Raw genomic sequence first — 13,525 nt, 5'->3', positions numbered from 1 at the left:
ATGTAGGAAGAGAGGCCAGTTTATAAATATTACCACTTAAAATATCTTCGGTCTGATTCTTTTCTGCTGGAATCATACAACATTTTTCATTTAAATGTGATTTCATAAGGTATTGTTATATCAGTTGTCTTCTTTTTGATACAGTTGATTTGATTAATCCTGGTTTGGTGGAGTTGCAGATATAGGATTCTCCAGATAGCATTGAGTGAAAATTCCATCATCCTTCACTATTGGTCATATGCCTGATAGCACCTAGGACATTTTGAAGGCTACATGTTTCCATCCTTGACTTGGCCTTTCTATGATGAAGGCCTTGAAAGCTGTGAATGTCCACTTTGAAAATTCTCAACAATCGTCTTACTGGCTAGACATCAAAGTTCAAAAATAGAATTGTAGGCCACTCAAGTGGGGGAAGGCAGAACTAAAGCAAGCTAATTAATCATCAGGTTGGGCATACTAGGTAAATAGGTTATTTGAAAAATGCTTTGATATTGCACAAAGATAATTGTCTGCAAAAATTATGGATTCATGCATAAATTAATAAGTATAGAGATCATTTTCCATTAAATAAAAAAAGGAAATTATGGGCTTGCTTGCAAAGAAATGATTGTATCTTAGGAATGACAATGGTGAAATTAAAGAGTTGAGATCTTGGAACTTTATTCATTTTCCATTTGATCAGTACAATTTTCTTCCTCCTTGAAAACTCTCTGAAGCACTTCTTTCATGCTTCTCTGAGTTTTACCCCTCTGTCTCCCCACCAGGTAATAGATCACTGGGTTAATGCTGCTGTTGATGCAGGCACATAAGTAGCCACAATGCACAAGGTTGGGATGTATGTATTTGAAAACATACAGGATAAAATAAAAGGCATTTAGTGGAAAAGCCAAGACTAAAAAGAAGAAAAGCGTGAGCAAAATAGCTGTCAAAAGCTTCCTCCGCCTTTGCCTTTTGGATTTAAGGCAGATTTTCAAAAACAAGACCACACTGGAGATTGTCATAAGTGGGAAACAAACCACAGCATTAACGATGAACTGATACATCAGCGTATAACTGTTTCTAAATCCATCAACTGCTATAATTGTGAAGTGATTTGAAGAGAGGATGAAGGAAATGACCCAGATGACAGCACACACAGTCGTGAACATGTGCACCGGACGGTGGCATCGATACCAAATTGGGAAAAGGACAGAAAGACACCTGTCGATGCTGATGACTGTCAGGAGAAATTGTCCCGTGCTGTACATTAACAGCAGGCCCGTTTGGAAGAGTTCGTAGGGAAAGTCACAATACAGATGTGTAAAAAGCCAGTGGATTTCAACAATCAGCTCAAAGGTGAGAAAACCAAAGTCTGCAACAGAGAGGTTGAGGAAATAAATGGCAAAAGTGTTCCTCTTAATGGAGGAGCCCAGCATCCAGATCACGAGGCCATTGCCCAACATTCCCAACATACAGAGAAGCATAGAGAAGATTGCAAAAATAAGCACTTCATTTATACTGGAATCATAACAGGTTATGCTTCTGCCAGTGGGTGTTGCATTGATTTGTGGTAAGACAGTGAAAGGAGAGGGGGATGCCATATCCATTATGCTCCAGTCTCTTCTCTCACTTCTATGGCTGCAGATACACATGTTGGAACAAAAGAGAAACAGTTTTGCATTAGTCTTAGTCTTAGACTGTGTTAGTCTTAAAACCTCGTTTTGTAAGGTAGTCTTTAGATTAGCAGTCCTGCCTTCACAATTATGCATGCAAGGATGCTGTTTGTACGGTTGAAATAAGGCTGATGATCTGGCCTTGCTCATCTGATTAAAAAGTGTTATGTGAAAATCTTAGGATTCATCGAGGCAATGGTGGATAGTGGAGATCACCTTCTATCTATGGATCATCTCTGGTCCTATTTCATGCACTCATGGAATATGGCAGATTGTGACTTTAAATAGTAAACAGCATAGATTAATTAATGGGGAGGAAGGGAGGGAGGGGGGAGGGGGGGCTAATTTGGTTTTGTTAAACTAAAAGAAAGGGAAAGAATGTACAAAATAAAAATGAAGATGCTCCAATCCAGTCTCTAACCTTGGCAACTTGAAGACTTTTGGACTTCAACTCCCAGACTTCCTCAGCGAGTGAAGATGGGAGTAAAATCTTCTGGGAGTTGAAGTCTTCTGGGAGTTGAAGACTTTTGGGAGTTGAAGTCTTCTGGGAGTTGAAGTCCACAAGTCTTAAAGTTGCCAGGATTGGAGAGCTCTGCTCTAATCTTCTGGAATTGATGTAAGGGATAGGACCAAAAAAAGAGTTTATTGTATTTTATTAATAAAAATGAATCATATACAGAATGTGTCCATTAGCAGAAGCTCACTCACAGCATGTAAAATTATTGTATCATGGATTGCATGGGTTAAAGAACAATCTCAGTCTGAATATGAAATGGGGTCGATAGAATCTGAGGTGGGAAAAAGAAGAAATGGCTGGCAACAATAAAGAAAAAAATATACTCTCTCTACATATTAGGAAACAAGGCAGCAATTGTGTAGAGATATATCTCATCAGGCTAATTATTCCATAAAGCACCTATATTCAATGGAAGCATGGATATATTATCAGGATGAACAAATAATATTCAGACTTCAATAATCGGCATCTCTGAAGAGCTAATACAAAGGGAAGATGCAATACAAAAAAAAGCATTTAGTTATTTTGATACATTTTAATCAGAAGGTATTCAAATTTTTCAGAAACAAAGCTTTGTATGATGAAGGATCATATATAGAAGAGAATTTAATAACAAGACTTTTTTCTATGAATGTCTTACCTTCTCTTTGAAGAAGACTACTAGAAAATCTCCTTCTAGGTCAATGCAAGTCTTATTCTAAATGATAAGTTTTTTCTTCCTAATCTCAGTTCAGGTTTCAGAGGAGCTGGGACCACTCAGGAGAAAATTCTACAGAATTGCTTTATATATGTTCAGAAGAGTTGGTGCAAAAGTGACACACCCACAGCTGGTGGCGGGTAAACAACTGTGAGGAAATAAAATATCTTTTTTCAAAACCATCCTTGCCAGGAAATGAGGAACTTCTGATAGCAAACTCTGATAAGATGCTTATGAGGATGATTGTGCTAATATAGGAACGGGTAGATATATCCCCCCCCCCCAGCTGAATGCTGTTAAATGTGTTGCAACAATAATAGTTGCTCCATTACGTAGCAGGACCACAATTTATAAAATTTTATGTGTCTATCTGAACCAATTTCACCTCATCTATCTACTGTTTACAAAAAAGGGTAGTTAACAGGTGAACAACAGCAGAATTAAACTTCAAACTCCTCTGTTAACTATCTATTAATGTATTTAACTTGTAAAAAGTCTATAAGAGCTACCTAAAACAGTTAGCACAAATAACCACAATCATTCTCTCTGGTCTGTACAGAGAGGGTCTATCTAGGATCAAATATTCTCATTTGATTCTTCAAAATGAATCTTTTCCTTGATGTTTTAATTGGGATCTTTCCCAACAATTGATCATTCTCCAGAACCATAAGCCTCTGTAAATCTCTGCAGCACCCATTGTTTTGAAAGTCTCCCCCTAAGAAAAACACAGCATCTCTTTGTTATTTTTTTCTGGTTAAACATAATAAGTTCATTCTTCAAAGTTCATCCAACTTCCCAAGAAAATTCAGTCCGTCAATCATCAATCCCATTATCTTTAAGTTTCTTGTATTTGTTCCCCTTTCATCCTTCTCCATCAAGCTCGCAATTCTCAGAACAGGCTTTTTTTTAAAAAAAAAAATCTGTCAGCAACTGACAAGATCCCAGTCGATCCAACTGAAGGTACTATCACTGGATTGACTCCTAACTGTCCTGAACCACCAAACCTTTCATTAAACTTTTCAGATAGATCTTGCAAGTTAAGAAGCATTTTTTTCAAAGACTTTTTCTCTTTTTGTAACAAATCTATCTATCATCTATCTGTCTATCTATCTATCTATCTATCTATCTATCTATCTATCTATCTATCTATCTATCATCTATCTTTCTATCTATCTATCTATCTATCTATCTATCTATCTATCTATCTATCTATCTATCTACATTCACTGTATAAGACACGCCCAAATTTTCACCCATGTTTAGGGGAAAAAAGGTGCACCTTATGCTCCCAAAAATACAGTATCTATTCATCGTCTGTCTGTCTGTCTGTCTGTCTGTCTGTCTGTCTGTCTGTCTGTCTGTCTATCTATCTATCTATCTATCTATCTATCTATCTATCTATCTATCTATCTATCTATCTATCTATCTATCTATCTATCTACCTATCTATCTATCTATCTATCCTTGAACCCCATTCTTTGTCGCCTTGTAGCAGATTGCAGCTGACCCTTTAAATCATCAGCCTTCCTAATATGCCCAGGGAAAAGAAGGGGAAAGTTCTGTCAGATGCTCAGAAGCCAAATGGTGGGGACTGTGGATTGGTGGAGCTACATTCAGTGTATAAGACACGCCCAAATTTTCACCCTCTTTTAGGGGAAAAAAGGTGCACCTTATACTCCAAAAAATACAGTATCTATTCATCGTCTATCTATCTATCATCTATCTATCTATCTATCTATCTATCTATCTATCTATCTATCTATCTATCATCTATCTATCATCTATCTATCTATCTATCTATCTATCTATCTATCTATCTATCTATCTATCTATCTATCTATCTATCATCTATCTATCTATTTATCATCGTCTATCTATCTATCTATCTATCTATCTATCTATCTATCTATCTATCTATCTATCTATCTATCTATCTATCTATCTACCTACCTACCTACCTACCTACCTACCTACCTACCTACCTACCTATCTATCTATCTATCTATCTATCTATCTATCTACATGGGGCTCCCCTTGAGATGCACCCGAAGGCTGCAGTTGGTTCAGAATGCGGCCGCGCGGGCAGTTTCGGGAGTCACTAGGTACTCCCACGTAACACCTCTCCTGCGCGGGCTGCACTGGCTACCTGTGGCTTTTTGGGTGCGTTTCAAGGTGCTGATTATCATCTTTAAAGAGCTCTATGGTACAGGACCTAGGTATTTGCGGGATCGTATCCTGCCCCCTACATCCCTTCGGCCGATCCGCTCACACAGAGAGGGACTCCTCCGGGTGCCGTCCACTAGACTGTGCCAGCGGGCGACGCCCAGGGGAAGGGCCTTATCCGTGATGGGCCCGACCCTCTGGAATGACCTTCCCCCTGATATTAGAACAACTACAGACCTCCGCTCTTTCCATAAGAAGCTTAAAACCCACCTGTTCAATTTAGCCGGCCTGGCCTAATCCCAGCTTACCCACCTCAGTCTGCATTTTTAAATTCTATGGGTTGGTTTTTAGGCCAAGTTTTAATTTTTATCAATTTGTACAGGGGTTAAGGTTTAATTTGGTTTTAATGGTATTTATTCTATGTATATGGTTTTTTAATGTGGTGCCTGTACACCTCCCCGAGTCCCTTCGGGGAGAGAGGGCGGTCTAGAAATCAAATAAAATTGAAATTGAAAATTGAAAATTGAAAATCTATCTATCTATCTATCTATCATCTGTCATCTACCTACCTACCTACCTACCTACCTACCTATCTATCTATCTATCCTTGAAGTCCATTCTTCGTCCATTTGTAGCAGATACTTTAAATCATCAGCCTGCTTAATATGCCCAGGGAAAAGAAGGGGAAAGTTCTGTCAGATGCTGGGAGGCAGAGGCCAAAGGGTGGGGGATGGTGGGTGGGTGGGCCTACATTCAGTGTATAAGACACACTCAAATTTTCACCCTCTTTCAGGGGGGGAAAAGGTGCATCTTATACTCCAAAAATTACAGAATCTGTCTGTCTGTCTGTCTGTCTGTCTGTCTGTCTATCTATCTATCTATCTACTTATCTATCTATCTATCTATCTATCTATCTATCTATCATCTATCTATCTATCTATCTATCTATCTATCTATCTATCTATCTATCATCTATCCAACCACCCACCCACCCACCCACCCACCCACCCACCCACCCACCCATCCATCCATCTATCTATCTATCTATCTATCATCTATCTATCTATCTATCTATCTATCTATCTATCTATCTATCTATCTATCATCTATCTCTATCTATCTATCTATCTATCTATCTATCTATCTATCTATCTATCTATCTATCTATCTATCTATCATCTATCTATCTATCTATCTATCTATCTATCTATCATCTATCTATCTCTATCTATCTATCTATCTATCTATCTATCTATCTATCTATCTATCTATTTATCTATCTATCTATTTATCTATCTCTATATCTATCTATCTATCCTTGAACCCCATTCTTTGTCGACTTGTAGCAGATTGCAGCTGACCCTTTAAATCATCAGCCTTCCTAATATGCCCAGGGAAAATAAAGGGAAAGTTCGGTCAGATTTTGGGTGGGAAAACTTTAGAGTGTCTTTGGTGAGAGAGTGAGGTGGAGTCCTGGATGAGGAGTTACCTCAATCAAGGTATGAAATTGTGTTATTCTACTGCAGTCCCAGTTGCGTTGGGGTTTTGAATATTTAAATTGTGTACTGGGGAAAAACATTAATCTGTAAAACTGAGTTTTCGTGTCTCTCTTTTTCAATATTGGTGCATCGTTTTAACCCTGTCTAAGAAGTGCCAGGAAGGACAAAGATACCATAAAAAATCATGTTATGATTTGCAGCCAGGCATTCACTCTTATTTCAAATGAGGGTTATGATTATGGTTATTTTGTGGCTTCGTTCACATAAGTTGAAAAACGGGTCAGAATTCTGTGTTTCAGCCTCTCAGTATGACTGACAGCCCTGCAATTTATATGCGTTTACCAGGTGAGAACCTTCTTATTTTTTGACATCAGGCAGGATAACATAGAAATGCCCTTCTGGGTGAATAAGACACCAGTACAGTAGAAAAATAGCTTGTTGTAGCCTTCTCCATGGAATTTTGTGTGTCTTTCAAACCAACACTGACCAGGTGTATCCAGCATCTAAGATCCGCATGTAAAATTCTTCTCCAAGACAATTGGTGACTAGATTGGCATAATTCATATAGCTTATTAGACATTGCAAATATGTGGCTTACATTTTCTTCTTTTCTAGCTAACTTTCCCAAGTCCTAAACATTCTTCTGCTCCCCTATTGATATACTTTCCAACTAAACATGCTTGCTCCTCTCTCTCCCCTGTTTATTGTCTGTCTGTCTGTCTGTCTGTCTGTCCGTCTGTCCGTCTATCCATCTATCCATCTATCCATCTATCCATCTATCCATCTATCCATCTATCCATCTATCCATCTATCCATCTATCCATCTATCCATCTATCCATCTGTCCATCTATCCATCTATCCATCTATCTATCATCTATCTATCTTTCTATCTATCTATCTAACTAACTAACTAACTAACTAACTAACTAACTAACTAACTAACTAACATCTATCATCATCCATCTGTCCATCTATCTATCTGTCCATCTATCTGTCCTTCCATCTGTCTGTCCATATGTTTGTCTACATATCTTCCTACCTATCTATCCAACCATCCATCCAGCCATTGTCCGTCTGTCTGTCTGTCTATTTATCATCTAGCTATCCATCCATCCATCCATCCATCTATCATCTATCTAATGATATACAGTATAGCTTCCCATCCACCAGGTCACCTTAGAGTTTGGATTTCCATGGGACCACCTCTTTTTCTGACTGTTACATTGGAATGAGCAGTGTTGGCATTCTCTGTATCCCATTTATGAAACAAAAACAGCAGTTGTCCTCTGTTCCAGCTCTTCGGTCATCTCAAGAGGAAGATACTTCTATATATGTGGTCTACAGCCAGTGCCCTACACTGGGTCTCATCTGAAACCTCATCTAAGTTTACCACAGTTTTAATTTTAGACAATCTACTTTGACTGGTTAATTTCCCAATAAGAGTTTGGAGAAGATAGTATCGCAGAATTGCTGAATTGGTTTGGATTTGTAGACAATCATGGAATCTTATGACCTCACCCTGAGACTCATATCGAAGCAAAAAGGAAATATTTTCAGATAACAATACTCAAAGCAGAAGGAGCACCAAATCTGTGATGGTAGCCAGAAACACAAAGAGATTTTAAATGAATTTAAATATGAAACCACAAAACTCAGAATGTTTCATTTATTTCCCAAGAGAAGCAAAGTGCCTTCTCTTGTAGATGTTAGGGCAGAGGCTTTCTTAGACATGCAAACCCGGAATCATTTAGTAATTTAACATCTAGAAATGTTCTCTTAAACTATGCAGACAGATGTTGAAATTAGGACACAATGAACATAATAAAATCAGAATGCATACTGGCTGTCACCCCTCTTCCTGCACTACTTGAAGTTTTCAAATTCTCTTTATTGAGAGTTATAGCATAGTTGCAGAAGAAAAATTCACTTTCTCTGGATAAAGCCACAGCCAGAGAACCATACAGATAATTATCATCTAAAATAGTCCCTTGCAGTTTCATAAGGAAGCCTAAAAAGTGCAGAGTTCCTCCATGCTTTGTCATTAGCTTTTTAGGGAAAGTACACTGAATAAATAATGTAATTCTTTTCCCTTCCATAAAAATTATATAACATCGTTTAATTTCAGTCGCTTCTGTGTCTGTCCTCAGTAATTTATTTATTATTTTTTATTTTATTACACTTATAAGCCGCTCCCTCTCCTCTAAGGGACTCGGGGCGGCGTACAATAAATACATATCATATGTTACACAGGAGGAGGTATAAAAACTCACAACAACAATTTTAAAATAACACAATAATTACAATAATTAATGGAATTAAAAAACCCCTAATTAAAAACCCCCTGAGTCTCCGCTTCCTCCACCTCTCTGGGTTAATAAACCCATCATCAAGGTGGGTCCTTGGAAGGGTGGAGGGCCATATCTGCGAGAGGGGGGACTCTCGCAGCAGGAGTAGGTCTGTCCTTGAATCCCCGCAATCATGCAGAGCTCAGAGGCAGGCCGCCATTTCCCTCGGAAGCTCCTCCTCCTAATATGAAACTCTACTTATTTAAATAAAGCTATAAGAAATGATTTAGATGTAATTGCTCTAATACAATATGTACACATATGTAGGAAGAGAGGCCAGTTTATAAATATTACCACTTAAAAGGTCTTCAGACTGATTCTTTTCTGCTGGAATCATACAGCTTTTTTCATTTAAATATGATTTCATAAGGTATTGTTATATCAGTTGTCTTCTTTTTGATACAGTTGATTTGATTAATCCTGGTTTGATGGAGTTGCAGATATAGGATTCTCCAGATAGCGTTGAGCGAGAATTCCATTATCCTTCACTATTGGTCATATGCCTGATAGAACCTAGGACATTTTGAAGGCTACATGTGTCCATCCTTGGCTTGGCCTTTCTATGATGAAGGCCTTGAAAGCTGTGAATATCCACTTTGAAAATTCTCAACAATGGTCTTACTGGCTAGACATCAAAGTTCAAAAATAGAATTGTAGGCCACTCATGTAGGGGAAGGCAGAACTAAATCAAGCTAATTAATCATCAGGTTGGGCTTACTAGGTAAATAGGTTATTTGAAAAATGTTTTGATATTGCACAAAGATAAATTGTCTGCAAAAATTGTGGATTCATGCACAAATTAATCAGCATAGAGATCAGTTGCCATTAAATAAAAAAGGAAATTATGGGCTTGCTTGGAAATGAAATGATTGTATCTTGAGTTGAAGATTGAAGTTGAAATTAAAGAGTTGAGATATTAGAACCTTCCTCTTTTTCCACTTGATCAGTACAATTTTCTTCCTCCTTGAAAACTCTTTGAAGCAATTCTTTGATGCTTCCCTGAGTTTTACCCTTCTGTCTCCCCACTAGATAATAGATCAGAGGGTTAATGCTGCTATTGATACAGGCACATAAGTAGCCATAATGAATAATGTTGGGATGTATAAAATCCAAAACATACAGGATAAAATAAAAGGCATTTAGTGGAAAAGCCAACACTAAAAAGAAGAAAAGTGTGAGCAAGACAGCTGTCAAAAGCTTCCTCCGCCTTTGGCTTTTGGATTTAAGGAAGATTTGCAAAAACAAGATCACACTGGAGATTGTCATAAGTGGGAGACAAACCACAGCATTAACCATGAATTGATACATCAGAGGATCACGGTTTCCAAATCCATCAACTGCTATAATTGTGAAGTGAATTGAAGAGAGGATGAAGGAAATGACCCAGATGACAGCACACACAGTCGTGAACATGTGCACCGGCCGGTGGCATCGATACCAAATTGGGAAAAGGACTGAAAGACACCTGTCGATGCTGATGACTGTCAGGAGAAATTGTCCCGTGCTGTACATTAACAGCAGGCCCGTTTGGAAGAGTTCGTAGGGAAAGTCACAATACAGATGTGTAAAAAGCCAGTGGATTTTGATAATCAGCTCAAAGGTGAGAAAACCAAAGTCTGCAACAGAGAGGTTGATAATATAAATGGCGAAAGTGTTCCTCTTAATGGAGGAGCCCAGCAACCAGATCACGAGGCCATTGCCCAACATTCCGAACACACAGAAATGCATAGCGAAAATTGCAAAAATGAGCACTTCATTTATACTGGAATTATAACAGGTTATGCTTCTGCCAGTGGATGTTGCATTGATTTGTGGGAAGACAGTGAAAGGAGAGGGGGATGCCATATCCATTATGCTCCAGTCTCTTCTCTTCCTTCTATGGCTGCAGTTACTCCTGTTGGGACAAAAGAGAAACAGTTTTGCATTTGTCTTAGTCTTAGACTGTCTTAGTCTTAAAACCTCATTTTGTAAGGTAGTCTTTAGATTAGCAGTCCTGCCTTCTCTACATGAGGTTGCCCTTGAAGAGCACCCGGAGGCTTCAGCTGGTCCAGAATGCGGCCGCACGGGTTATCATGGGGGTACCTAGGCCTCCCATGTTACACCCCTTTTAGGCGGCCTGCACTGGTTGCCAGTTGTTTTCTGGGTGCGATTCAAGGTATTAATTATGACCTTTAAAACGCTCCATGGCTTAGGCCTAGGGTACCTGCGAGACCACCTACTGCCACCAGTAGCCTCCCACCGTCCAGTACGATCCCACAGAGTTGGCCTCCTTAGGGTGCCGTCGGCCAGACAATGTCGGCTGGTGACCCCCAGGGGGCGAGCCTTCTCTGTGGGAGTGCCTTCCCTCTGGAATGAGCTGCCCCCGGAGCTTCGCATAATCCCTGACCCCTGGTCCTTCTGACGCGCCCTAAAAAGTTGGCTTCTCCAGCAAGCCGGCGTGGCCTGTTAATTTTATCTCATTTTTTAAATGTATTGTCCTATAAATTGGGTTTGTTTTTTGGATATGTATTTAATTTCTTTTTAACTTTTGGGATGAGTGTTTTTAATGTTGTATGCCGCCCTGAGTCCTTTGGGAGAAGGGCGACATATAAATCCAATAAAAACAAACGAACAAAGAAACCAACATATTTCAATGCAGCCTCTAGATTAGGCATCTCGTCCTCACAATTACCATGGAATGATGCATTTGTGTAGTTGAGATTAGGGTTATTATCTGGCCTTGCTTACTTGATTAAAAAGTGTTGTGTGAAAGCCTTAATTCATCAAAAGCAATGATGGGTCATCTTAATCTTTCGTTCATTTGATGTTCTCATGGAACCCAGAAGATTGTGACTTCAAATCTAAGAGTAGCAAATTGTAACCAGCATGGATTAATGAATGGGAAGGGAGGGAGGGAGGCAGGGAGGGAGGAAAGAAGGAAGGAAGGAAAAATGGTGTTGGAAGGGAGGGAGGGAGGGAGGGAGGGAGGGAGGGAGGGGGGAAAGGAAGGGAGGAAAAAGGAGATAATTTGGTTTTGTTAAAATAAAGGAAAGGGAAATAATGTACAAGATAAAAATGAAGATGCTTCCATTTTTCTGGCGTTGATGTATGCATGCAGGGATTAGGACCAAAGAAGAGTGCAATAAATTTTACTAATTAAAATGGATCATGGCATCCAATCATGGATTAATTTGGATCTCTTGGTCCATATTTAGATTTTTTTCACAATATATTTCAAATGTTTTCCAGTCTTATTTTTCAGACCTCCCATTTAGCTCTTAAGGACATTTTCACTGTCCTATCTAAATCACTGTGAAGTTGTTCTTTTGTCTTCAGGAACATATGTGGTAGACTCAATTTCACTTGTCTTTAATCAGTTTATATGCTTACTTTTTCAAACTAAATGCACCGTCAAATTACTCTATCCTTCCCGAGAAGGCAAGTTTTCTTGGTCTCACCAGGGATTCCAATGAGCATTGAAGTGAGGTTATTCCCCACTCGTCCTTCTTACTTTTCCTGAGACTTCCTACTAAATATGCTCTACTAAGGATCATTGTCTATATTTTGAATTTCCTTCCAGAATGGAAGATCATGATAGCTCAGAACAAAGGTGCCAAACTCGCATCACCATGGCGCCGTCATGTGACGTATCACAACTCTTTTCCCCTTTGCTAAAGCGGATGTGGGTATGGCCAGAATGTGATGCATCCCACCTGCGAGCTGTGAATTTAACAGCCCTAGCTTAGAAGAATATCTTTCAAGAAGTCTTTGGAAAATGGGGGTGGGTATCGCCAGCTCGCAGGCCATGAGTTTGACACCCCTGTTCTATGGCATTTGTTTTCATTCTTGTTAAACAAAGTTTTATTGGTTTTTATGAATATATGGGGAAAGATAAGGGGATATACAAAAACTTTTGGCAGCTTCCACACTGGTGGCAGAAACCCCTCCAAAGAAACCCACATATTTAACAATCTTAAAAACAAAGTATAAAAGAAAGCAGTAGACAAGGTCTCATTCTCGATTGTCAACCCTGTGTTCATTCATTTATCTTTGTCACTTTCTAGAACATCACCAATTGCAATTATTTCAAACACTTTTATTTTTGTGATCTGAGCCTTTTCGATATTGCTCTTTCCTCCCTGTCCCCAGAGGAAGCCTCAGCCCCACCTCCTTCTTATCTTGCGTCTTACTGTACTCTTCCTCCGGGAAAGAAAAATGCTTGGATGAAGACTTCCGCCTCCTGAACTGTGTTAATTCTGATCCTATTTCCCTCCCAGAAGACTAACATTCCCTCTGGTAACAGCCATCTAAACCAGATTCCTTTATTGTATATTTTTTTTGATAAAGAGGAATATTTCCTCCTTCTCTCTCTTATTTTTTTTGGAATCTGTTTAAGAATGGTAATTTCTTCCTCTTTGTATTTCAGTGGTCTCTCCCTTTGGGTCCCAAGTACCTCATCCCTTGTGGTTCTCCTGAGAAATTTAACATGTACCTCGCTTGGAACATTGTGAGTTCTAGCATATGCTGAATTTATCCTATAAACTAGATCCATATCCCACCATAATTGTTGCATTTGTTTTCATTCTATACACATTTTTTTGCATTCTACATTAAAGCTACCTTTTCTGAATGCTGTAGTACAATTTGCAGAAATATGTGCAGCAGACAGAAA

The 13,525-nt window shown here is 38.9% G+C and overlaps 2 protein-coding genes across 2 annotated transcripts; both read right to left on the bottom strand.

Annotated features, from left to right (window-relative positions):
- Positions 1-368: 368 nt before the first annotated feature.
- Positions 369-1,586, bottom strand: LOC309390522 (mas-related G-protein coupled receptor member H-like; the record flags this gene model as incomplete). Its single annotated transcript, XM_081949920.1, has 1 exon — positions 369-1,586. One exon carries the CDS (start codon positions 1,584-1,586, stop codon positions 660-662), a length of 927 nt encoding a protein of 308 aa, XP_081806046.1. The 3' UTR covers positions 369-659.
- Positions 1,587-9,774: 8,188 nt separating this feature from the next.
- LOC309391651 (proto-oncogene Mas-like) lies at positions 9,775-10,725 on the bottom strand (the record flags this gene model as incomplete). The annotated part of the gene is made up of 1 exon (XM_081952318.1): positions 9,775-10,725. One exon carries the CDS (start codon positions 10,723-10,725, stop codon positions 9,775-9,777), a length of 951 nt encoding a protein of 316 aa, XP_081808444.1.
- Positions 10,726-13,525: the final 2,800 nt, after the last annotated feature.

This window comes from Natrix helvetica (assembly GCF_964273705.1).
Source record: "Natrix helvetica genome assembly, chromosome: 4".
NCBI lineage: Eukaryota > Metazoa > Chordata > Lepidosauria > Squamata > Natricidae > Natrix > Natrix helvetica.
This window is presented reverse-complemented; position numbering and strand designations above follow the sequence as displayed.